At 45.2% G+C, this 26357-nt stretch overlaps 1 protein-coding gene across 1 annotated transcript in view; it reads left to right on the forward strand.

The window, feature by feature from the left end:
• Positions 1-22401, forward strand: part of SLC5A11 (solute carrier family 5 member 11) — a 57472-nt gene extending 35071 nt beyond the window's left edge. Inside the window, exons 9-16 of the mRNA XM_018040994.1 lie at positions 3592-3797; positions 8369-8504; positions 15473-15580; positions 15872-16022; positions 18898-19066; positions 19456-19671; positions 20508-20676; positions 22096-22401. Of these exons, the coding sequence (XP_017896483.1) occupies positions 3592-3797; positions 8369-8504; positions 15473-15580; positions 15872-16022; positions 18898-19066; positions 19456-19671; positions 20508-20676; positions 22096-22301 (1361 nt within the window). The 3' untranslated portion in view covers positions 22302-22401. The remainder of the gene's footprint in view (positions 1-3591; positions 3798-8368; positions 8505-15472; positions 15581-15871; positions 16023-18897; positions 19067-19455; positions 19672-20507; positions 20677-22095) is intronic.

Genomic DNA, 26357 nt, shown 5'->3' on the forward strand with positions numbered 1-26357 from the left:
TCACCTCTGTGCCATTCTTGCTGAAATATATACCCTCAACTTCATCGTTTATAAACATCAGACAAATTGAGGGACATTTTACGAACTACAATGACCAATATTCTTCAGAAGTATCAGGGGCATGAAAAATAAAGACAGACTGAGGAACTACAAAGAGAGGAGGAAAATAAAGAGACACAGCAAATAAGCACAATGTAGGATCCTGAACTGACTTCCAGAAGAGTAAAAGAACATGAGCGGTCCAATTGGAACAGCTTCTATTGTAGCCAATGGTGAGGCACCAATGCTGATTTCTCAGTTTCCGTAATATTAGGAGAAGGGTGTATGGAAACTCTCTGTGCTACTTATACAACTCTTCTGTGTATCTATAATTATCTCAAAAGTTCAAAAATTCTACCTTTCAGACAAAAGTTTTAAAAAATCACGGAATAATAAATTAGTTTCACACACACACACACACACACACACACACACAAAAAAACAGCAATAAGACTTGCTTATTATCAACTGTAACAGGAAATGTTCTGGACCCTTACAAAGAAGAAAAACTTCACTGGTTTATATAAAGAAGAAAACAAATGAGTAATAAATATACAGAGACACATGTTCAGCCTCACTAGATAAACATTGAGTGTGGTTGCCATCATAACATTTTGAACCTCCCAGTGCCACATAAGTGACTCATAACACTCTCGGGTTTTGGAGGCAAAAGAGCCAAAAGATAGACCTTCACATGGTTTGCTATTAGCCAGCTTCCTGATCTTTCTCCCTAAATGTGGGGTCTCAATGAGGAAGTTCCACTACTTAATTCATTATGATCAGTCAGGAGAGAGATTACTGATCCACCTTCAGTAACCTTTCTCATTCTGCTACATCTAGCAGACTTTCTCCTAAGGTATCTGCAGGTTTTTAAATATGGGAAATTGACTGACAATATATGCATGATTTTCTTTCTTTCTTCTTTTTTAATCATAAAGCTTATTTTATTTTTTAGAATTAATCTTTATTGGAATATAGTTGATTTACCATGCTGTGTGAGTTTCTGCTGTACAGCAAAATCAATCAGTCATATATATATATGCACACACATACATATATATATATGTATATCCACTCTTTTTAAGACTCTTTTCCCATGTAAATTATTACAGAGTATTTAGGAGAGTTGCCTGTTACAGTATTGTATTAGTTTGAGGTGTAAATATATATATGTGTATATATATTCAGATTCTTTTCCATTATAGATTATAAATTATTTAATATAGTGCCCTGTGCTATACAGTAAATCCATGTTGTTTATTTCATATGGAGTAATGTGTATTGGTACTATTTTCTGAATATCTCTTTCCAATAGTATTTGCTTATGTGTTTAGTCACTCAGTCGTGTCCAACTTTTTGTGACCCCATGGACTGTAGCCCACCAGGCTCCTCCCTTCCATGGGGATTCTCCAGGCAAGAACACTGGAGTGGTTGGCCATGCCCTTCTCCAGGGGATCTTCCCAACCCAGGGATCAAATCCAGGTCTCCCGCATTGCAGGCACATCCTTTACTGTCTAAGCCACCAGGGAAGCCTGAAGAGTGTATAGAAACACAACTGATTATTGCATATTGATTTTGTATTCAGCAGCTTTACTAGACTCATTCATTTATTAGTTTTAACTGTTTTTGGTGGAATCTTTAGGATTTTTTATATATAATATCATATTATCAGCAAACAGGGACAACTTATTTTCAAATATTGGAGATATTTCTGATATATTTCTCTTATTAATTTTTTGTTTAATTCCATTACAATAATAGAATATATCTTATATGATGTTATTTCTTATTAATTTATTGAGGTTTGTTTTATGGCCAGAAACAGTGCCTATTTTCATGAACCTTCCAAGAGTACTTGAGAAGAATATGTATTCTGCTATTTTTGGGTGTAGTGCTTTATAAATTTCAATTGGGTCAACTTGGTTGATAGTGTTGTATAAATCTTTATCTGTATAAATATTTTTGTCTTATTTTTCCATCAACCACTAAAAAGGGGGTATTGAGGTCTCCAACTATGATTGTTGACTTCTTTCTCTTTTTAGGATTGTTATGAGCTCTTGGTGAACTGACCTCCTTATCATTAGGTGGGGTTCCTGTTTATCCTTGGCTGTATTCTTTGTTCTGGAGTCTAATATTAATATAGTCTGTCTAGATTTCTCTTGACTTGAATGGTATATATTCAAGGTCCAATTACTGATAATTGGACCACAAATAATTATCCTTCCCTCCCACTACCACAAAATAATTTTTCAGGGAAAAAAGCATGACAAAAATTTATCATCAAAAATAATTTCCCCCCAGTAGCCACTGTTTACCACACTCTTCCACAAAAATAAGCCAGGCTGCAGGTTACATATCATTCTTACCCAAGTGGTAACACCAACCCCTTCTCTTCCGTACCAAGAAACAAACAAACAAAAAATACCCAAGAAAAAAAAAAAAAAGAAACAAAAAAGACAAACACAATCTTCCAGAACATAATCCAGTGAGAGCAATGTTATTTTGGGGATAACCTTGAATCCTTTTGATTAATATAATGAAGCAATTATCTGCAGACTACAGTGCTTTATTGTCTCTTAAGGACAACTCATGTTTGTGCCAGATGCTGTGCATTTTATGTGGAGTATCTCACCTGGTCTTTGCTCCAGCGCTGTGAGGTTGGCACTATATTATTCCCACTCACAGATGAAAAACTGAATCTCAGATGGAGAAATGACTTTCTCAGGGTCATAGGTTACTTGGACCACTCTTGAAATACCATAAATTGGGATAGCTGAGAAGAAGTTTAGAGGTGAAAGTATGTTTCCTTAAGACGGAGTTTCTTAATTTGGGATCCATGGACAGAATTTACAGGTTTTGTGAACCTTGGATAGGAAAGAAATCCATCTCTGTTTTCACAAATCTATCAGTGACATTTAGCATCTTTCAGTTTTTAGTGTAGGCAGCTCATCACAGGAATATTAGCAGTATCTGTGACTTTGAAACCAAAATATAACCCTGATGTTTTTATCCAAATGTTTTTATAATTGCTGCTGATGTATTGAAACACTGTTTGTGTCCATGGTTACTTTAAAACTAGATTGTTATTTGACCCACTGTGGAGTCTTTGTATTTAATGATGCAAATAAATAAATTACTATGTCTTAGTTCTCATGGTTTGATGAGTGCCTTCAATGTATTTGGTTTCCTTTATAATTGATGTATTTTGTATTAAGAGGAAATGGCAACCTACTCCAACGTTCTCGTCTGGGAAATCCCATGGACAGAGGAGCCTGGCGGACTATAGTCCACGGGATCGCAAGAGTAAGACACGACTTAGCGACTAAACAATTTTGTATTATATATTTAGAAATATTATTCTAAGAAGCAATCTATAGTCACTACCAAAGGCATTAAAAAAATGTTTTTTAAAGATAGGAAGCTAAGAACCTCTAAGTCAATTAACTTTCCTGTGGTTCTATGTAGGATTTCACCCATCTCCAACCATCCCCTCATGAGCTGCTGTGGATCAATCTGAGTTCCTGGCAAATTTGGGCTTCCTCTGAATTCTAGGTTTCGCTGCAGTTGGTGGGTTGGAAGGCTTGGAGGAGAAATATTTCTTGGCCATGGCTAGCAACCGGAGCGAGAACAGCAGCTGCGGGTTGCCCCGGGAAGATGCCTTCCATATTTTCCGAGACCCAGTGACGTCTGATCTCCCGTGGCCTGGGATCCTATTTGGAATGTCCATCCCGTCTCTCTGGTATTGGTGCACGGATCAGGTACAGGGCAGCAGGCTGGGCCCCCAGAATGCTTCCTCGGGGTGTCTAGGAGCTGGGTTTTTGCCCTTCCCCTATCCGTTCTCTTATTTCTCTACTACTCTACACCTTATCTTCTTATTCTTGCTCATACGGCAAATCTGAAGCTGCTGCTTTTTGCAAAGGGAAAACTTGATACATCCTGCCTAATGTCTGGAAAGGCTCAGTAAGCAAAAGCGGTGATGTATTTTAAATAGAGGTTTTAGCTGACATTGGTATTATTTGCTCTGCAAATACTGGGTGTTCTCTCTGTACCAGCTGCTTGGAAGTCACAGGTAAACAAGGACACTCAGTCCTTGTAGAACTCACTTTCTTCTGACAGAAGTAGACGGCAGTAAATAAATAAAGGGAACATTACAAGGTGATAACTGTCATTAAAAAAAAAAAAAGGAGGTTGAGAGTGTGAGAGTGACATTTAAAACAGGGTGGTCAGGGGAATCATGGTTGAGAAGTGACCTTTGGGCAAAGGAGGAGAGCAAGTGGGTTCTGGTGATTGTCAGGGAAGAGAGTTTGGGGCAGAGGGACCCACCAAAGCCAATCCCTTAAAGCAAATATATAACTGGTGTAAAAAAAAGAAATGAGAAAGGCAAAAGACACTGCTGTGGGTAAAATAAGCCTTTTATGTTAAAAGGTGGGGTGGGGATAGAATCCATATTTGCATTTGCTTGTATTTGCTGAAGAGCTTCCCAGGTGGTGCTAATGGTAAAAAACCCACCTGCCAACGCAGGAGACATAAGAGACGCTGGTTCGATCCCTGGGTTGGGAAGATCCCCTGGAGGAGGACACGGCAACCCACTCCAGTATTCGTGCCTGGAGACTCCCATGGACAGAGGAGCCTGGAGGGCAACAGTCCATGGGGTCGCAAAGAGCCAGACACGCCTGAATGACTGAAAGAGCACGGGCGCACAAGTGAATGTGCTGAAGGAAACTCCAGATGGATTACCTAAAACAGGGCGATTACTTCCTGGGGTGGGTGTGCCCGGAAGGGCGGGAGCCATTTCACTGCACACCTGTTTATACTTTCTCAGATTTCAAGCCTGTGAATATGTCATCTGTTGAAATCGGTTTTTCCATTACATTAAAGATCAGCGATCTGTGTGCCATTTTGGAAGCTGTATTTCATATTCAGAGCTGATGAGACTTTAACTAAAATAATGATCATGGAGTTGGGCCACTGAATTGATGCAGGAGGCACTGCGGAGAGTGGACCTCGGTCACCCCATGGGTGAGAACTCCTCTGAGAGAAGAGCCAAAACCCAAGGCAGAGATGGGTGCAATATTGCCCCTTTAGAAAATCACTCTTCCCTCTTGCCCCTCTCCCCTGATCTTTTTCTTAGCAAATATTGGGCTGGAGAGTTCAGCCAATATTCAGCCCTGAACTGAGTGGGAGACAGTTCAGATGTAGGCTAAGAGCCTGGGCTTTCTAAACCTTAACAGGCTTGGACTCAAGTTCAGGTGGCATAACTTTGCTTAATATCTTCCGCCTCTGTTTTCTCATTAGGGGGATTACTAATAATTGCAAAAGAGAGAAGCACTGGGAATTTGCTCATAGTCCTTTCTGTTGGGGGGGCATTTAATAAACCGTTAAAATCATTTACATTTTTGCTATGGTTTTATGCTACTGCTCTTGACACGGGTCACCAGCTTATATTTATTAATCAATATATTTCCTTGAGATGCCTTACCCCCTTACTAGCTGGGATTTCACTGTACATCCCTTGAAGCCCACCTTTGACCCACCTCGTATTGTTCAAGAGCCTGGGGACTTAATCCAGGATGACTCGATCATCTTCTGGATGCCAGGGAGGGCGAGAGGGCCCAGAAAACCAAGCCTTCTTTGGACCCCGCGGCTCTCAGCCTTGTTGCTGCTGAGCTGGGTTCTGTGGCACCCAAAGGCTGTGTTATGTGTCAGTTCATTGTGCTGGTGCTGCCCTAGGAGACGCGCATTTTTTCTCAGCTCTGTATGTAGCTCACTTTAGAGCAGAAGAAAGGCAAAGTGGCAGGCATGGTGCGCTGACTGACAGCGTGTTTTAGATCTTTCTGTGCAGAGACAGAAGGGCAAATCACAATCAGTAATGACGCTTAAACATGTATTGATAACTGTGCCATTTACCAGTAATTGATTGAAGCACTTCCAACGTATTAGCTCATTCATTTTCATAACATTTCTATGAGCTCTGCCCCATTACTTGGGTCTGGGAGTTGTCATACAGGGCCACACACTCTTCACAGGGCTTGCGGGGTTTTGAGTAGCACAGCTCTCTTAAAACTTACTCAGCTGCCTCTTAAATTCCCCTCTGGAGGCTCCACTTCATGGGAATAAAAGCCAACATTCTTTTCAGCCACAGCTCTGAACCTGCCATCACAAGAGCGAGGTTTTCCAAAGCTATAAACTCTCCTATCTGCTTCCAGATGGACTGACAAGGATTGAAGCTCGAATGCCTCTTTTGGCACTTTTGAGCGACTGTGTTCAGTTGCTCTGTCGTGTCCGACTCTTTGTGACCCCAGGGACTATAGTCCACCAGGCTCCTCTGTCCATGGAATTCTCCAGGTAAGAATACTGGAGTGGGTTGCCATTTTTTTCTCCAGGGGATCTTCCCAATTCAGGGATCGAACCTGAGTCTCCTGTGCCCCCTTTATTGCAGGCAGATTCCTATCACTGAGCTACTGGGGATGCCCCTTTGGCATCTTAATGAAGCCACTAAAAAAAGAGTATTCTACAGATGCTATATTGTTACATGTAACTACCACATTCTTAAGTATTCTAGAAAGCCCAATGGGTGTATGTTTGGAGTTATGAGAAACAACAGGTAACAGTTAAATCAGCTTCTAGACAAAGACAGCTAACCCCAGCTCAAGATAGAGGGGGCCTCACTGTTCCCCACCTGTCCTCAAATAAGCTGATTCCATGTTTTAGACTCGTTCATTGACAGCATCCAAACAAATAATAATAATCTATGCAGTTGAGGGAACACTTTTTTGCAAGTCACAGGAAAAAAAAAAAACCACATCAAATTTAAACCAGCTTAGGAAAAGGGTGGGGAATTTATTACCTCATGAATTACGAACTGCAGGAAGGTGTACTAGCCTTCAGAAACTCCTGGAACTTACTCTGATATCCTTCTCCATGGTCCTTATTTCTTAACCTGCAGACTTCATTGCTTCTCATCGAGGTCCAGTGGAAAGAGACTGACAACTCCCAAAGTCCCAAATCCAAAAACCCTGGAAAGGCTCTGGTTGGCCAGGCTTGGGTCACATACCTACCCCTGGATCAGGCAGGATCTGTGCCCAGGAAGAAAGGATAGCCATGTGGAGAGGGGGTGGGTTTCAAGAGAAGAAGCAGGACACTCCAGCAAGCCTGTGCCATTGATGAACACTTTTTAAAAATGGGAAGGATTCCAACTTTGTCCTGCTCACCACAGTACTAATGGTGGTAATGACATTTCACTCCTCTTGTCTACTGTTCACAGAACCAACTTATAAAAGCTCTGGTAGATGGCTCAGTGGTAAAGAGTCCGCCTGCCCATGGAGGAGACATGGGTTTGATCCCTGGGTTGGAAAGCTCCCCTGAAGAAAGGAATGGCAATCCACTCCAGTATTCTTGTCTGGGAAATCTCATGGACAGAGGAGCCTGGTGGGCTACAGTCCATAGGATCACAAAGAGTCAGATGTGACTTAGTGACTAAACAACAATTCACCAAGGTCTCTGCAGCTTCTCCAGATGCTTCAAGACCCCAAACCTCAGGAAATAGTAGAGAAAATTCTGAGTTCATGTAGATGCAATCTGAAGACTGGAGCAGGATTTGTGGGGACCGGTCTTCTTTCTACTCAAAAAACACTCGCCAGCATGTCATTCCCTTTGAGTGGATAAATCTTTTTTTGCTATTCAAAATTTGGGTATATTGCAAAATCATCACCAAAATAAATGTTATTTTTCATCACCATACATAGTTACAATATTTCTCCTGTGATGAGACCTTTTTTAGGGTGATGAGAACTTTTAAGATCATCTCTTAGCGACTTAAAGATAGGTGACCCAGTATTAACTATAGTCACCATGCAGTACATTACATCCCTAGGACTTATTTTATAACTAAAATTTGTGCTTTTTTACCCCCTTCACCTATTTTGCCCACCCCCACCCTTTGTCTCTGGCAACTACCGATCTGTTCTGAAGGCATAAATCTTGATAAGACCTACCTTATACCTCCCATCAGAGAGAAGGGGGTCAGGCTAAGACCTAGGTGTACTAGTATGCAGTAACTATAAGCCCAGATACACCAATCCTGTTGGTGGCAATATCTCAGAACCTCTCTTTCTCTTCTATTCTCCTTCCGGTTCTTGCTTTCTCTGCCTTAGTATAGCTCCTGCGGCTGGACTGCTGGGCCACAGGGATTGTGAATGAAAGGGATGCTTCTTTGGAGGAGATAGACCCACTAGGCTCCTGAGTCTACTATGCCTACCAAGAAGCCACACACATCTAATTTGCTTTAAGAGAAAGTCATCTCAACTTCCAACCACCCCACTGTTTCCAGGTGATTGTTCAGCGGACTCTGGCTGCCAAGAACCTGTCCCATGCCAAAGGAGGCTCTCTGTTGGCCGCATACCTGAAGGTGCTACCCCTTTTCATCATGGTGTTCCCGGGTATGGTCAGCCGTGTCCTCTTTCCAGGTAAGAAGACAGCTAGGAGGAGAGATTGTCTGTGAGTCACAGACCCAGTAAAGTGTTCTAAACATATTACCAACTGCCCCATGAGAGTGAGACTGGTGTCCCTTCCTTGTGATTCCACTGAGGCATCTCCATTCCAGCACCTACTGACTCTGTGCTGTTTCCCAATATTGGTTCAATGGGCATGTCCTATAGATGTCTCAGGCCAAACAGAGTGGAGACCTATCCAGGGCTTTACTTCAACTATATATTTTAGTTATTTAGTTGACTGCACCAGGCCTTAGTTGCAAGCACTTGAGAGCTTTGATCTTCATTGAGGCCTGTGAACACTTGGTTGTGGCATGTGGGATCTAGATCCCTTACTAGGGATTGAACCCGGGTCCCCTGCTTTGGGAGTGTGGAGTCGTAGCACTGGAGCACTAGGGAAGTCCCTCAACTATACATATATATTTTAAAACCACAAACCAGGCCAAATCTTGTCCCAGGTGTCAGCTCCCTGAAATCTCACGTCAGGGCACCCCTCACACTTCAGTGGTTTGGCAACTTCAGCCCAGTTGAACCCTTCAGTTCAATTCAGTCCAGTCGCTCAGTCGTGTCCGACTCTTTGTGACCCCATGGACTGCAGCACGCCAGGCCTCCCTGTCCATCACCAACTCCCGGAGCTTGCTCAAACTCATGTCCATTGAGTCGGTGATGCCATCCAGCCATCTCATCCTCTGTCTTGCCTTCAATCTTGTCCTCCTGTCTTCAATCTTTCCCAGCCTCAGGGTCTTTTCCAATGAGTCGTTTCTTCCCATCAGGTGGCCAAAGTATTGGAATTTCAGCTTCAGCATCAATCCTTCCAATGAATATTCAGAACTGATTTCCTTTAGGATTGACTGGTTTGATCTCCTTGCAGTCCAAGGGACTCTCAAGAGTCTTCTCCAACACCACAGTTCAAAAGCATCAATTCTTTGGCCCTCAGCTTTCTTTATAGTCCAGCTCTCACATTCATACGTGACTAGTGGGAAAACCATAGCTCTGACTAGTTGGACTTCTGTTGGCAAAGTAATATCACTGCTTTTTAATATGACACAAGGGAAGCATAGAACCCTTGGCAGGGTACTTTTCTTAACAAAACTGGGGTATCAAACCTCTAAAGTATTTGCCTTATCTATTAAAAAAACTTGGTAGAGGAATGAGGTTTACAGCATAGGGATTAAACAGGCCTAGGAGTGGAAAATGTTATTGGGAGTCATTGTGATGTCAGGAACTGGTGATCTATATACCTGTACCTGCAGACAGGTGCATCTGCTTCCAAAACCTGCCTCTTAATCATGCTACTGTCTCTCTCAGGAAATCACATCTTAAGCTTTGGATCTATATCTGGAATACCAATAATAAGACCCTGATCCTCACTCATAGCAGTCAGCCAATCAGTGATGATTATTAAATGAAACATAATGCCACATTCCATGACCCTAGGGAGTTGTAACATCTCAGATGAGTCTGGTACTCGTGAAAAAGTAAAAGAAAATAGATATCAAAACATTCTAGCCTATGGTACCAGCAATAAGTGAGAAATGAATTGGAGAGAGTGAGGCAGGGTGGAGATGGTGAGGTGGGCATGGTGGATTTGAAGGTCTTGATCAGAGCTTCTCAAAGTGTGGTCCCCAGTCTAGCAGCATCAGAGTTGCCTTGGAACTTGCTAGAAAGGCAAACTTTTTAGACCCCATCCAAGACCTATCAAATCCAGGTCTTTGGGGATGGGGCCCAACAGAAGGTGGAGAATCCCTGGTCTAAAGGGCCAGGGGCCGGGCCAAGCCAACATTCCTACCCATTTCCACTCTTCTCTCCATCTCAGCTCCAGCAGCTCCCTACTGAATCTTCAGATGGGTCCAGCACTGCCTCAAAGGATGCTGTGATCCTGGGCTCTCACAAGCCTGGACAACATCCTCTTCCACTTAGTCTATCTGAAAAATAATACCCACTCATTGAGGAACACTGGTAGAAACCAAGAAAGAAGCAAAATGACCCTCAAAACAATGAAACACAAGAGTCTAGAAATGTACCTGTTTACAAAGCCAATCATTTCCACCTAAGCTTTGGAATAAATTAAGGTTTTGAGTCCTAGGCATGATCCTAGCTTTATGATTTGGGGATGTTATTTAGCCTCTGTGGGTCTCAATTTGCTTGTCTTTAAAATAGGTGTAATAGGGACTTCCCTGGTGGTGCAGTGGTTAAGAATCTGCCTTGCAATGCAGGTTTGATCCCTGGTCGGGGAACTAAGATCCCACATGCCGTGGAGCAACTGAGCCCCCCTACCACAATTAGAATCCAGGTACCACAACCCCATGGCACAATGAAGAGGCTACGTGCCACGATTAAGACCAGGGACAGCCAAATAAATAAATATTTTAAAAATTGGTATAATAGCAATGTCTTCCCCACAGAGTTACGAAAATTACACGAGAAGGTATGTGTAGAGTGTTAATTTGCAGCATCTGTGTCACAGTACAACTTCTATGAATGCTGGCATTTTGGATGAAGGAGTTTTGGTGCTGTGTTTGGACTGGACTCTGCTAGAGCCATCCTTTATTTCAAGCATCATAGGATCTGACAAGGGAATCCACTCAATGTATGAAATGGTTGGTTAATTCACCCAAGACACGTGAGCAGATATTAGTGAATGGTCGGTTAATGATCGCAAGGCTGTCGATTTCATTTATAACTTAAGCTGAGCCAAATAGTTTCCTTGTGACGAACATATTTTTCAGCCCGAATGAACAAACATAATTTTCTGCCCTAAACATGCATTATAAACTTTGTGTCACATGTTTCATGGTTGAAGCTTGCATTCCTAGAGGGTTAAACAAAAACTTGGTCGTTAAATGAATTATTTCAGGGGGAGTCTTGCTCCTTCTTGGTGTCCCTTGAAGACAGGAGTTTTTGGACAGTGAGAGTTTGAACTCATAACATGTGAATGTAAACAAGATCTTTGCCCCACCTGGGAAGCTCTCTACAGCCTTCTGGCCACAGGAATGTAACTATTTTCTAACCTTCTCCAAAGCTTCCTCAGACAAATCGTAAACAAGCCAACAACTTTGACCTCTGAAAAGCATTTTTCTCAAAAAGATTGTTCCTTCTCAATGTTTCCTGTCAAATATCATTTTTGGTCTGCTATCTGAATTTTGTCTAAACTGAATCAGAGTTCTGGAGGCATCTACTTTTGTTCCATAGCAATTGTTATTATTATTTTTTAATATATTTATTTATTTTATTTGGCTGCGCTGGGTCTTAATTATAGCATCTTTGATAACTCTTAGCTGTGGGCTGTGGGATCTAGTTTCTCAACCAGGGATTGAACCTGGGCCCCTTGTTTTGTGAGCGTGGAGTCTTAGCCACTGGACCACCAGGGAAGTCCCCTGTTATTAGTATTATTAATTGTGGACACAGTACCCTTTCTCACTCATGGATATAAGTGGAGGGAAGGGTCCCGGCTTTGAGAAGACAAAGCTGTGAGTGGAGAAATTTTACAAAGACCAGTTAGTTCCTGGGCTTCCCCATGGATGAAGCGGTTAGGATGATTTCCATTTGTTAGGTCTTATACTGCCTTAAAAAAGAAAATGAAAAATTGGGATTTCCCTGGCAATCCAATGATTAGGACTCTGTGCTTCCACTGCAGGGGACCCAGGTTCTGTCCTTGGTTGGGGAACTAAAACCTTGCAAGCTGTGCAGCGAGGCAAAAAGAACAATAAAAAATATTAGAGGGCAGGGAGGGATACATTAGGGATTTGGGATTAATAGACACACACTACTGTAGATAAACACCAAGGACCTACTGGGAACTATAGTCAATATTTTCTAATAATCAGTAAAGGAAAGAATCTCAAAAAGAATATATGTGTGTGTGTATATATATATACACAAATATAACTGAATCACTTGCTGTATACCTGAAACATTGTAAGCTTTTGTATTATACAACCATACTTCAATAAAAAATTTTTAATTAAAGAAAAGAACCAACAGTACTAGGTTTTAAAGTTGTGATGTACTTTAAATGTTCACATTTATTAAACTAATAGTTTTAACCCAGATAAAATTATAAAGACCAGGCATACAACCTCATCTGGAGATAACATTGCTGCCAGTGAATTTAAGGTTCTTTCTTTGTCCCAAAAGATTTCAGAGACAAAGCAGAGAGGTTGGGAAGATAAAGTGAGAGTTTATTTAAGCAATGAGGACAGTGGGCAGACAGGTGAGGAGCCACCACCCTGGGATTCTTTATCATCGGTGTTGAGGGTCTTCATGCAAATGAAGGGGTAGAATATTCCCTGAGGAAGGAGGAGTTCGGAGTTTGTAATCCCTGATTTTAACCCCAGTTCATCTTCCCAAGGGGAGGAGGGGTTTTTGTCCCTATTTAGCTGAAATCAGAAGTGTTGGCATCAGTGCATGGCGGGTGCTTCTTATCTGTAAGGCCAACTTTATTGTAATAAGAACATACTAAGCAAAAGGTTGCCTTTGGAGGCATGAGATTCTCGCCTTTCCCCAGCTTTCTTTGTTACCTGAACCCTTACCACCTACAATATGTCATTTCCTGTCAGTATGGAGTTTCCTGCTTTCCTTCATCTGCCTCACTCTTTACAAGACATTTACAAGATGTTTACAAGATTTCCTGCCACCTGGCCCCTGCCTCCATTTCCCTGCTCATACCTGGCTACCTGCCTGCTGTAACCCTGTCAAGCATCTGTGTTCGAGGCCACTTGTGAATTCGAGGCCTCAATTACATGTTCATCATGAAACTGGTATTGCATCAGAACCTGGGAGGAGATGGGCATGGGCAGCGATGGGCTCCAAGCCCATCCCTAAACTGAGTCTTGGGGGTAGTTGTCACTTGCCATTGGAGGTGGGCTAGAAGGCAGTGTCACCCATCAGAATGAGGAAGAAACACAGAGGGAGGGTCTGGGAGTTGTGTATGGGAGTTACCCCTATTAATAGATCCAGCTGGCAAAAGAGATATGAGGATTTGTAAGTGGTCCAGCAGGGGTGAGTGGTGATGTTTTGGCATAGAGACGGTGGTGAGGAGCATAGCTCAGCTCAGATATGAGGAGCTGAGGAAGACAGAAAGTAACAAGAAAGCTCGCATTCAAACACGTGCCAGACCACTGAAACTACCTACACTCTGGGCCTTCTCTGAAACTTTGGATTGGGAGTTGCAAGACCTGTCTCCATCATGACCTTGCTGGGTAATTATAATCAGGTCCCTTCCCCTCTCTGACGGTGACACTAATAATGAGATAGCGAGCCTCTTCCCAACAAAAGTGTATTGAGCAGAGAGTCTGCACTGAAATTGTTTAGTGGCCTTTCAGGGGGGCTCCAAACAGCTCCCGGTACCACAGTCCTTTATGTCTCAGCACAGAAAGAATTCTGTGAGAACCAAAGTGATGGATAAGAAGTGATTTCTTAGAATAGAACAGCTGTAAGTCTTACAAGCAGGTGGGCGAGGGGGTGCCATGCCCTGAGAACTTACTGGGCTACAGTTTCATAATCAAAGGAAAAGTAGGGGGTGGGAGAGGAACTTCTTTGTGTTTCTTCAGTAGACTTTCTTGCCTGTCTTTCTTGCTTCCAACATCAGCTCCTTCTCCAGGTTGCGCAGGGGACTTTTCTCATCCCTACAGGGTCAAGCTAGGTCCACAAATTATTGTTTTTCATGTGTGCAGAGAGCATGTCTTAGGAATCAGTAACTTGCTGAGCTCACTGGGCAGGCGGTGGGCCTCGTGCCACCATTGTTTCATTGTTTAGGGGCAGTCCAGTGCTTCTGTTGCATGGTTTTGTTGCTAAGCCAGCCTGCTTGGTTCTGTGGTTGAGCAAACCTGCTCCCTTGAGTAATCATTAACTTACAAGGCTCCCCTATATATATTTTTTACATACAACCCCCTAGTGGGATTACCTATTTAATCATCTACTTTGTCCCTTTACTCTGTCCCTATCAGTACCACACATTAGTATAATTTTTTTTATCTCTTTCTATCTTGTAAGCAAGAGGTCTATGCTTGTATGCTTTGGGTGTGTTCATCACGATAACAGGTAGAGATGAAGAACTAGAGGTGCCAGGAATTCTGGATGGGTTTTCATTAGAAAATCAGAATGCTACTTGGGAGAGGAAAGAATTGATATAGAAATGGAGAAAGAGGAGGCGAGAAAACTTCCGAGTGGGTAGAGTTTTTATGAGTCTAAAATGAGGAACAGGTATTGAAGTATATGAGTTATTGGGAAGGAGGTGGGGAAAAGAGGAATTTTAAAAAAATTTGCCATGTGTCAAATGATGGCATTCTCCTTTGCACTTCCAATAAATTTAGGTAAAGAGGTGAATTGTTTGTGTCCTTTTTACGGAGTTAAAGAACCTGATGTAGAATACTGTGCTGAGACTGGCTGTGAGGTGTCAGCTATATTGAGGTTACAATAAAAGCAGTTGAAATGAGCTCAGCACTTCCCATGTCTCAGACTCGGTGCTGAGTGTGTTAACGTGTACCATCTCAGTCCTCGCTAGAATCTTATGAAGTAAAGTTCCGTTACTGTCCCATTTCACAGATACAGCAACTGAGGTCCAGGATGGTTAAGTGAGAAGGCCATGATTTATCAAGTCTGCTGTTTAGTCGCTAAATCATGTCCGACTTATTGCAACCCCATGGACTGTAGCCCGCCAGGTTCCTCTGTTCATGGGGTTTCCCAGTCAAAAATACTGGAGTGGGTTGCCATCTCCTCCTCCAGGGGATCTTCCTGACCTAGGGATCGATCCCGTGTCTCTTGCATTGGCAGGCAGATTCTTTACCACTTAATCAAGTCCAGGGTCCTTTTTATTTCATTGAGCTCTACACTTATACTCAGTAACCCTGTCTCCTGGTGCTGACCGGTGCCGGGCTGTGTTTTGGCCAGGCCTGGGGCTCTAAGGGTCCATCTAGCCATCTCTGGGCTTGTTTCCTCCACAGATGAAGTGGCTTGTGCAGACCCAGAAATCTGCCGGAAGGTCTGTAGCAACCCCGCCGGCTGCTCTGACATCGCGTATCCCAAACTTGTGCTGGAACTCCTGCCTACAGGTAATGATCCATCACCCTTCAGCTGAGTCCCCCCGAGAAAGGAGGACCCTGGCTGGGCTCCGATCCGAGGTGGGGGACAAGATGCGAGGGCTCCCAGTTGAAGCTCAGGCCCTGGCTCCGCAGGGGCTGTGCCCCACCCACCTCTGTGTCCCTCCTCTTGGCTCCCAGCCCTGAGTTCTGCCTTCTTAGTGTTGAACCTCTCAGGACCAGTTAGCTGCAGACCTGGGCAATGGGGTCAACAGTGAAGGCAGAAAAAAGCCCAAGGCCCATAGAGCTCCCTTCTGCCCCCAGGGCTCCGCGGGCTCATGATGGCTGTGATGGTGGCGGCGCTCACGTCTTCCCTCACCTCCATCTTTAACAGTGCCAGCACCATCTTCACCATGGACCTCTGGAACCATCTCCGGCCTCGGGCATCTGAGAAGGAGCTCATGATTGTGGGCAGGTACGGTCTTATTCTGGTGGCTCAGACGGTAAAGCGTCTGCCTGCAATGTGGGAGACCTGGGTTTGATCCCTGGGTCAGGAAGATCCCCTGGAGAAGGCAATGGCAAGCCACTCCAGTTCCTCTTGCCTGGAAGATCCCATGGACGGAGGAGCCTGGTAGGCTACAGTCTATGGGGTTGTAAGGAGTCGGACACGACTGAGCGACTTCACTTTCTTTCACTTTTCACAGTCTTATTGGGTGGAGCCGGGCAAGAGTCTGAAAAGTCAGGATAACTCAGGGAGGAAAAAGCTGAGCCATTCAAAGGGAAAGTCCAAACAGTGACTTCTCCTGGTTGGCTCAGCCCCGCTCTGATGGCCAAGCTGAAGGACACCAGGACCCTGTGGATGAGTAAGGCATTCATTCATTCAAGAGCACCTCCTGTGTGCCAGGTGCTGGGCACATAGCAGGGAAAAGAAAAGACTCATTTTGCTTTCTTGGAGCTAGAAGAAGAAAAACAGAAGTAAACAGCTGGTTTTCACTGTAATGAGTATTATGACAGGCGAGCCAGGAGAACTAGGCCTTCAGGGGAAAGTCTCTAACTTGGGTTGGGGTTTGAGGGGTCGATAGGAGATAGCCAGGTAAAAGCAAGGAGGGTGTTCTGGAGATTTGGGGGAAGGTTTCTCTACCAAGGCTTCTGCCAACTCCTGAAGCGTAATGCAGGGAATGAGAGTGAGTGAAGTGAGTGGCGTGCACATTTTATGCAAAATGTATGCTAACAAGCATCTCAGGGCTCTGCTTCTCCAGAAGGTGCATTCCGAGGGCTGTCTCAGCCATGGCTGAGGGAAACGTATGACAACAAAAGGCTTCTCTGGTATCTCAGATGGTGAAGAATCCACCTGCAATGCAGGAGACCAGGGTTCGATCCCTGGGTCGGAAAGATCCCCTGGAGAAGGAAACGGCAATCTGCTCCAGTATTCTTGCCTGGAGAATTCCATGGACAGAGGGCCCTGGTGGGCTACAGTCCATGGGGTTTCAAAGAGTCGGATATGACTGAGCCACTAACTGTGACATCAGAAGCATATTCCATTAAAAAAAAAAGAAAGAGAGCTAAATTCAGTTCAGTTCAGTTCAGTCCCTCAGTTGTGTCCGACTCTTTGCGACCCCATGAATCGCAAAACGCCGGGCCTCCCTGTCCATCACCAACTCCCAGAGTTCACTCAGACTCACGCCCATCGAGTCAGTGATGCCATCCAGCCATCTCATCCTCTGTCGTCCCCTTCTCCTCCTGCCCCCAATCCGTCCCAGCATCAGAGTCTTTTCCAATGAGTCAACTCTTCGCATGAGGTAGCCAGAGTACTGGAGTTTCAGATTTAGCATCATTCCTTCCAAAGAAATCCCAGGGCTGATCTCCTTCAGAATGGACTGGTTGGATCTCCTTGCAGTCCACAGGATTCTCAAGAGTCTTCTCCAACACCACAGTTCAAAAGCATCACTTCTTCGGCGCTCAGCCTAGAGAGCTAAATTAGATCTCATCAAAACCCAAAACTTTTTCACTTCAAAAGAAAATGAGAAGGGGACTTGGGTGGTCCAGTGGTTAAGACTCCAAGCTTCCAATGCAAGGGGCTTAAGTTCGATCTCTCAGGGAACTAAGATCTCACATGCTATGCAGGGTGGCCAAGAAAATAAAAAAGGAAAAGAAAGGAAAGAAAGCAAATGAGAAGATGAGTCACAGATTGGGAGAAACTATTTGCAAGCCAAATATTTGACAAAGGACTTGTAATCTAGAACAATCTTCAAAATGAGATTGTAATCTATCTTCTAATCTAATTTTGTATGATCTAATTTTCACAAAGATTGAAAATGACTTCAAGATACCACTGTACACCCACTAGTATGGCTATAATTGAACAGCAGATAGGCAGAGAAGCTGGACTTCTTGTGAATTGCAGGTGTTAATATACAATGGTTCTACTGTTCAAAACAGTTTGGCATTTTCTTAAAAAGTTAAATATAAACTTACCATATGACCTAGCAACTGCATTCCTAGAAATAAAACCGTATGTCTGCACAAAGACATGTATACAAGTGTTCATAGCATCAGTTTTTACAAGAGCCTCAAAAGAGAAGCGATTTAAATGTCCACTTATTGGTGAAGGATAGATAATGTTACACAACAGCGTATCCACTCAACGGAATGTTTTCAACAATAGTTACACAATGGCATATCCACTCAATGGAATGTTTTCAACAATAAAAAGGAATGAAATACTGATACATGATATCTGATGAACTTTAAAACATGCTAAATGAAAGAAGCCAACTGCAAAAGACCATGTATTGTATATATTGTATACCATTTATGTGACATGCCCAGAAAAGCAAAGCTATAGACACAGAAGCCCCTAGGGGGCTTCCCTGGTGACTCAGATGGAAGAGAATCTGCCTGCAATGCAGGAGACCTGGGTTTGATTCCTGGCTCAGGAAGATCCCCTGGAGGAGGGCATGGCAACCCATTTCAGCATTCTTGCCTGGGAAACCCCAGGGACAGAGGAGCCTGGTGGGTACAGTCCATAGGATTACAAAGAGTCAGACATGACTGAGGGACTAACACTTTCATTTTCTTTCATAGAGATAGAAGCAGATAGAAGTGCTTCTTTAGGTTGGAAACAAGAATAAACTGTAAATGGGCATGAGGGGATGTTTTTGGAGTGATGTATATTCAAAAGCTCGATTGTGATGTTGGTTACATGACTATAAATTTACCAAAATTACTTGATTGCACACTTACAATGGGTGAATCTTATATAAATTCTACCTCCAAAAAGCTATAAAAAAAGAGAAGTATCCAGGGAGGACAAAACTAATGTGGGGGGTATGTGTCTCTCATTCAACCAGGGTGTTTGTGTTGCTTCTGGTGTTGGTCTCCATCCTCTGGATCCCTGTGGTCCAGGCCAGCCAGGGCGGCCAGCTCTTCATCTACATCCAGTCCATCAGTTCCTACCTACAGCCACCTGTGGCTGTGGTCTTCATCATGGGATGTTTCTGGAAGCGGGCCAATGAAAAGGTAGCTCTGGATCAGCCCTTCAGTCCATCAGATGGGAGAGGAGGGACTTGGAGTGGGGACACGTGGATGTCAGGTGTCATTGTGGGGGGGTGGGGTGATGAGATTTGGGGAGAAAGATCCAGGGAGGATGTTACCTGGCTTTTGAAAACACAAGCTATGAAGCTTCTACTTTGATGCATTTCTGTCTTTCTAAAGGGAAGCTGAATTAACAGGGAGTTATATGTAATGGATCAATTGTATATAAAAGATAAGCAGATAAGTAGCTCCCACTCTTTTTGAATCACTGACCCGTGCAGTGACCGGCATGGTAAAGACCAGCTCTGGAGGGGGCTTGCTGAGCTTTCCGGAGGCGTGTGTCTAAGATAGCTTTGCTTTGCTCTGCTCTGCAGGGTGCCTTCTTCGGTCTGGTCTTAGGCCTCCTCCTAGGCTTGGTTCGGCTGATCCTGGACTTCATCTACGCGCAGCCTCGCTGTGACCAGCTGGACGAGCGCCCAGCCGTGGTGAAGGACGTCCACTACCTCTACTTCTCTATGATCCTGTCCTCGGTCACCCTGATCACTGCGTGTGCCGTGAGCTGGCTCACAGAGCCGCCCTCCAAGGAAATGGTACTTTGGGCCTTGACCCTATAGTCACTGAGACCCTTTACTGCTAGAGACAGAAAACCAGGACTGATTTTCAAAAAGCTGAAAAGTCCAGGGTTTGGTCTTTGGAGGAACTTGATTTCAGAAAAGACCATCTGAATCTTGGCTGCACTGGGTCTGTGTTATGGCACACGGTCTTCTCTTGTTGTGGCTCGTGGGCTCCAGGGTGCACAGGTTCAGTAGTTGCGGTGTGAGGGCTTAGTTGCTCAATTGCATGCAGGATCTTGGTTACCTGACCTGGGTCTCCTGCATTGGAAGGTGGACTTTTAACCACTGGACCACCAGGGAAGTCCCTTCTCGCCTCTATTCCTATTCTCCAGCCCCTAATGGGGTCAACAGCTTCTAGGATACCTCCTCTCTTAGTCTCATTAAGCAAAAGCATAAACATTTTAGTCCCAGCATTTCCAGTGAAGCTGCTCATGCCCATTGATGGAGTCAGCCCAAGACACATGGTCACTCATGAACCAACCCACTTGCTGTGGCCAGAGAAATGGATGAGCTGAATGCTGGTCTCTGGGTCCCACACACCCCTGGGCTAGGGTTAAGCTCTTATTAGAATTAGGGAGGGTGAGATCCCCACAAGAGATTTGGGGCTTTCAAAGAAAGATGGGGAATGAGTAGGGGAAACGTCCATTGATTCTGAGGACTGCAGGGAGCTGAGGCTTGTTGGAAGGTGGAGTGGGAGGGTGAGACTGGAAGAGACTTGGACATGAAGGCTGAGCCTGGGGTTGGAAGGAGGTAGGAGAAAGGGATGAACGTCACCACCCAACCCCATCTCACAATTCCTCTCTGCTCCATAGGTCAGTCGCTTGACCTGGTCTACTCGCCACGACCCTGTGGTCCAGAAGGAACAGGTGCCATCAGCCACTCCCCCGCCTCTTACCCTTTCTCAAAACGGGACACCAGAGGCCAGCAGCACCAACATCCAATTCGAGATGGTTCAAGAAAACATGTCCAAAACCCACAGCTGTGAGTTGCCTTTTTCCTAGGTTACAGTAGGAACCTCAAGAAGCATTATGTGTTTAAGAGGAAATTTTTCTATCATATCACTAGCAAGTGAAGGGGCACACTTGACATTTTAGCACCTCCTCATTCCCAGGGTCTGGTCTTCCCTCGCTCTCTGGCCACTGAAAGGGTTAGGAACTTTCGACAGATGCTTCAGGTGGGCAATGAGAGCCAACGTTTGCTGAGTGCCTACTAAAACACAGTTCATTTGATCCTCATGAAACCCCACGTGGTAGGCAGGGGTTACTGCTGGCATTCTCTAAATTATTGGTTTTAAACTCTCAGCTTGCAGACATATTTTGGTTTAGGCCACCTGCTCTTTTAATGTGAGTTATTTAAAAGTAGGGAGATTTCATAACATTTCAGATTTCCACCTTCTTTTGAATAACTAGAAGATCTGGCAGCATGGAGCCCATTATACCTGCCTGGCAAAAGTTGCCTGGAGGTGGGAAGCAGCTGGTCCTTAGACCTGGGATATACAGTTAGTCAAAGTCCCCAGCAGTCCCTTCTGCCTACATGACCCCAAGGCTGTGGTCGTCATTAATCACCACGCATGGCTTTTAAAGGAGCTTCCCTGGTGGCTCAGTGGTAAAGAATCTGCCTGCCAATGCAGGAGACTCAGGTTCAATCCCTGGGTCAGGAAGATCCCCTGGAGGAGGAAATGGCTACCCACTCCAGTATTCTTGCCTGGGAAATCCCAAGGACAGAGGAGCCTGGAAGGCTACAGTCTATGGGGTCATAAAGAGTGGGACATGACTTGATGACTAGACAATAGCAAATGGCTTAAAAAAAAATAACTGTGGCTATGAACCCATGGCATCCTATAGTGGGAAACGCAAGGATAGATGCAGAAGGCCATATGCTTCAGGAAACGTGAGAGAGAGAATCTTCCTTGGTAGAGGTGATGTGTCTAAGAAGCAAATCAGCTCCTCTGACTCCCATAGGCCACCTGCCTGGCTCCATCTGCAGTTGATCTCACAGCCCCAGCTCTGAGTGGAGACGCAGTTCCCTGCAAAAGTGCCTGTCTCCCTTCAGCCTCTGGCAGGCGGTGCCGCACACAGAGAGGGAGTCAGATCAAGCAGGTCCTAGACCCATCTCTGCCTCTGCTGACCTGCTCTGTGCTTCACTCAAGTTAGTCTGAGCCTCTATCTAACAGGCTGAAATTCATCTGAAATTCTGCACCTAAACATCATGAAAAGTCTGAAAACACCAGCCTTTCAGAATTCAAGTCTTCCACGATTGCGGTATTAACAAATACCTTCCAGAAGAGGAACATACAGTTTTTAATCACAGTTTTTATCACATACCGGGAGAGACTCTCTTCCCTCTTGTCTGGGAGACACAGCTCACCCTGATGACCTTTATCTGTTGTGTTCTTTTTAGGCGACACGACCACAAAGCGGTCCAAAGTGGTGAAAGCCGTCTTGTGGCTCTGTGGGGTGGAGAACAAGGGCAAGGAGCAGGCACCAAGCAGAGTGGACCCGATCATAGTTTCCCTGGAAGAAAACCCATTGGTGAAAACCCTTCTGGACCTCAACCTCATCATTTGCATCAGCTGTGCCATCTTTCTCTGGGGCTACTTTGCTTAATGTGGGGGTGAACCCAGGGGTCTGAGCTCTCATGGTGTTATCAATGTTCCGATTTTTTTAATGAAGGAGAAAAAAAAATAAAGCTTTGTTTGTTTACCACTAGGCGTCAAAGCTGTTAATGGATCATCTTCAATATAATATTTAGCCCTTGTTTTATTTATCTATCTATTTATTTATGGCAGTGGATCTTAGTTTCAGCAGTTGGGATCTTCATTCCACCAAGCAGGATCTTTCCTTGAGGTGCACGAACTCTCTAGTTTGTGGTTCGCAGGCTCAGTAGTTGCGGCACAGGGGATTAGTTGCTCTGTGGCACGTGAGAGCTTAGTTTCCCCACCAGGGATCAGATCCGAGTCCCCTGTATTACAAGGTGGATTTGCAACCATTGGACCACCAGGGAAGTCCCTAGCCCTTCTTACAAGGGAATGAAGGTTAGAAGCTGGGAAAAAGAGAGAAGAGTAAAGGCTTCCTTGTCTCAAAAGGCAGTCATTTACTCTTTCTGTCCATCATGTAACATCAACAGCCAAACCCAAAAGGTGAGACAAGCAGAGACTCCCAGCCCTCCAAGAGACACATCTCCTGGGCTGGGTGTACTCTTCCCCAGCTCATCTTCCAAGCACGAGGAAGGGGACCTGCCTTCTGTCTCCTGCCTTTCACTCTTGCTGGCTTTGGGTGAAGAAATAGCTGGTCCCAAAGGTTTTCTCACTGTGAAGTTTGCACCTCTCTATGATCTCTGGGAAACAGACCTGAGTTGGTGCCCTGGAATCTTGTGCCATAAGAAAATCAGGGGATCGGCTGCATGTCCCAAGTTTCTGCCTTAGCTTGGGCCTTTCTGCTTGACTCACCACAATGCTGTTCCCCTAAAACAAGCACCACAGCCACAAGGATCTAAAGCACAAATCCCACAGTCATTCCGCTCCTCCATCCACAGCCCGCTGCTCCCTGGTTGACTCTAAGGCCCTTCACACCCTTCACACTCCAGCTCCTGCTTCACTCGCCAGGCTCACTCCTTGCCTGTGGCTCACCACCTCCCTGCCCCACCCCCCCCACCAACTTCTGTGCTATCTCTCACCTCACAGGCCATTCCTAGCACCTGGAGAGCCCACTTCTCCACTCCTCTCTGTACATTCCTAGCACCTGGAGAGCCCACTTCTCCACTCCTCTCTGTACCAACAGGGACCTTCCTCCCACGTGTTTCCATGGTCCACCCCTCCCGCTCCCCCAGCCTCTCCCTGCTTCCAGGTATCTGTTTGTAAGCTTCCTGCAGGCCAAGACCATGTTTGTGTGGCTCAGCTTGGTTCCCCAGGGTCTAGGTCAGTGTATGGAAGAGTAAGCCCATGGTATTCACCTAAAGAAGACATAGAAATCATTGTAAGACACAGCTTCAGTTCTAAACATCCTTAGGTGAAAGCAAGAATGCTGTTTCTACCATGAAATAACATGAAAAACACTTTGGGTCATCCAAATATAATTTATTGATATGTATGAAAACTGCATTCAAATACAAATATAGAAGGTAAAAACAGAACTCTGATGAATTTTTGTTTTTGTTCTTCTCAAAATATATTTGGCTCAAGTATATCCTGATGGGTCATAGGTGACATTTTGACATAGGTGATGGGTAGACCCCAAGGTGACCCTCAGTGATCCCCACCTCCTGGTGTCTTGCTCTTGTGTAATCCCCTCCCCTTGAGTGTGGACAGAGCCTGTGACTGGCTTCTAACCAACACAATATGGCAGGGGTGATGAGATGCCGTCTGTGACTGCGTTACAGCACGCAGACACTGTCTTGCCAGCAGACTCACTCTAGGGGTCTCCTTGTTGACTTGAAGTAGCAGCCTCCCTGCGGAAGCCCCTATGATTGGGAACTGCAGGCAGCACTCACAACACGGTCAGAAAGCAGCACAGGCTCCCAGACCTTGCGGTCCTACAAGCACAAGGACATGACTTCTGACAATATCCCGAGGGAGCTTAGGAGTGGGTCCTTCCCCAGTTGGACCTCCAGATAAGACCCCAGACCCATTTGACCCTTGACTGCAGCCTTGTGAGACCCAGGCAGAGGGGCCAGCTAAGTTCTGCCTGGACTTCTGACCCACAGAAACAATGAGATAATAAATGTGCATTGTTCTAAGCTGCTTAAGTTTGTGGTCATTTGTTGCTCAGCGATAACTGACAGTGTGTACCATTTATGGATACCTGTGTGGATATGAAGGGTGGGGTGATGTGGGGAGAGTTTGCCTGTGGGGGTGCCAGGGGTCTGTACAGCCACGTGCTGGAGAGTGAGCAGAAAAGGACAGCCTCTGTTGGCTGGGGTGATGAGATATCGTCTCTGATTGTATTATAGCATGTAGTGATACACTCTCTTTTGAAGAGTGTTATCAAGTAGGAGTCATTTGCTTGCAAGTAACAAACCCTACAAAGTTTAGGCAAAAAACAATAAAAAATAAAGGCGGGGTGGTGGGGGAGAGAATTTGTGGTGAGGGTACCAGGGCAAGAAATGCAGAATGGCCTGTGATGGAGATGGGTTAATGGGAGAGTGAACTGCAGAGACACCTCTAAAAGTGATGCCAGAGAAGGTACCTCAACTCTGTACCACGTCATGCCTTTTCCCTAAGCTGGCGGCTCAGGCAGTTTGAACCGCTTTTTGCCTTTTGGTTGCATCAGAGCCAGTGGCTTCACCATGTCCACAGGACTTTCTTTATCTTCAGCTCCATCACTAGGCTATTAGCAAAGTGGATGTCTTTGGTCTAGAAATATCTGTCAGTGATGTGCCGCCCGGCCTCACTCAGACCCTATACTGTGAGTCAGAGACTACTTAGGGCTCTGAAATGCACTCAGACCATCAGGCTCATGGTGCAGGTGGCAGAATGGTGGGACTAGACCCCAGATGGAGAAACTAGAGAAAGGGGCTGTCTTAAGTCCTGCAAGCATGGGCACTCTAAGGATTCGCTGGGCTTAGGACAGTACTGGAAGCTGAAGCCCCAAGAAGGGGACAAAGGGGCTCCGTGGAGCCCCCAAGGGAACAGGGTATTAAAGAGGTTCAGGGATTCAGTCATTCCACCTGCATCTGACCTGTAGGGAATTCACAGGGTAGAACCCAGTACAATCAAGGCAACCAGAGGACACCCTGACCCCCTGTAGCCTCCAAACGGCCAGACCAAGAACAGGCAGATGGGTGCTGCCTGCAAGGTGCTTGGTGAGAGGCCCAGGTCCTTGACTCTGGTGTCGCTGTGGGCAGGGAAGCAGGAACAGAAGGCTTGAGTACCCAGGACTGACGCTGCCATGAGTAGTTGTATGGAGAAGGGAAGGGAACAGTCTGAAGGGCAGATCCCAGCACCTTCCTGGATGGTCAGGGAAGGCAATGTGAGTTTGGATTACAGACCTCTCCCCGTCTCTGATGGGGGGTATGGTGAAGAGACTCTTGTCATGTGTAGTACCCTGGGCAGGTGACAGCCACGTGGCGACCCCTGCCCCCCACGCAGGGGTGATTCTGTCTCTGCGGCACCTTGCAGGTGCTCCCGTGGTGATGCGATGACAGCTTTGACTACGGGCTGAGCCACCAGGTCCCACACCTCCCTCGCCCATCCAGGAAGATGGACAGTGGCTGCTGACGCACATACAGGGTAAGCAAGCTTCATTCTTCTTTAGGTGGGAGCTGCTGTGGTCGGGTGATAGCTACAGACAACAGGAGGGTGAAACAGGAACACTGTTCCTAAAGTAAAGAGGGTAGGGTTTGCTGTGTTTCAGAACCATTTTGTTCAAATAACAAACCTCAGCATACATTCTGGGGAGAATGTTTGCCATGGCCCTTCCTCCTCCCCAGGCACCCACACCATCTCCTGGGCAAGCACCACATCCCAGCTCCCTCTGGAGTGTGAGTTCAGGCATCCTAGAAGAAGCGTCTCCAAGGTCTGCAGAGATGCCTGACTGTGGATGGCTGAGCTCCTTGGAGAAGGGGTCAATACTTAGGAGCAATGTATCAATACAAGGAGACTTTTGCTTTCTCTAGAGGGTTTGCTTTAGTGCTAAACGGGGATGGGAGGGAGCAGAGAAAAAGAA

The sequence above is a fragment of the Capra hircus genome, chromosome 25, assembly GCF_001704415.2.
Source record: "Capra hircus breed San Clemente chromosome 25, ASM170441v1, whole genome shotgun sequence".
Taxonomy (NCBI): Eukaryota; Metazoa; Chordata; class Mammalia; order Artiodactyla; family Bovidae; genus Capra; species Capra hircus.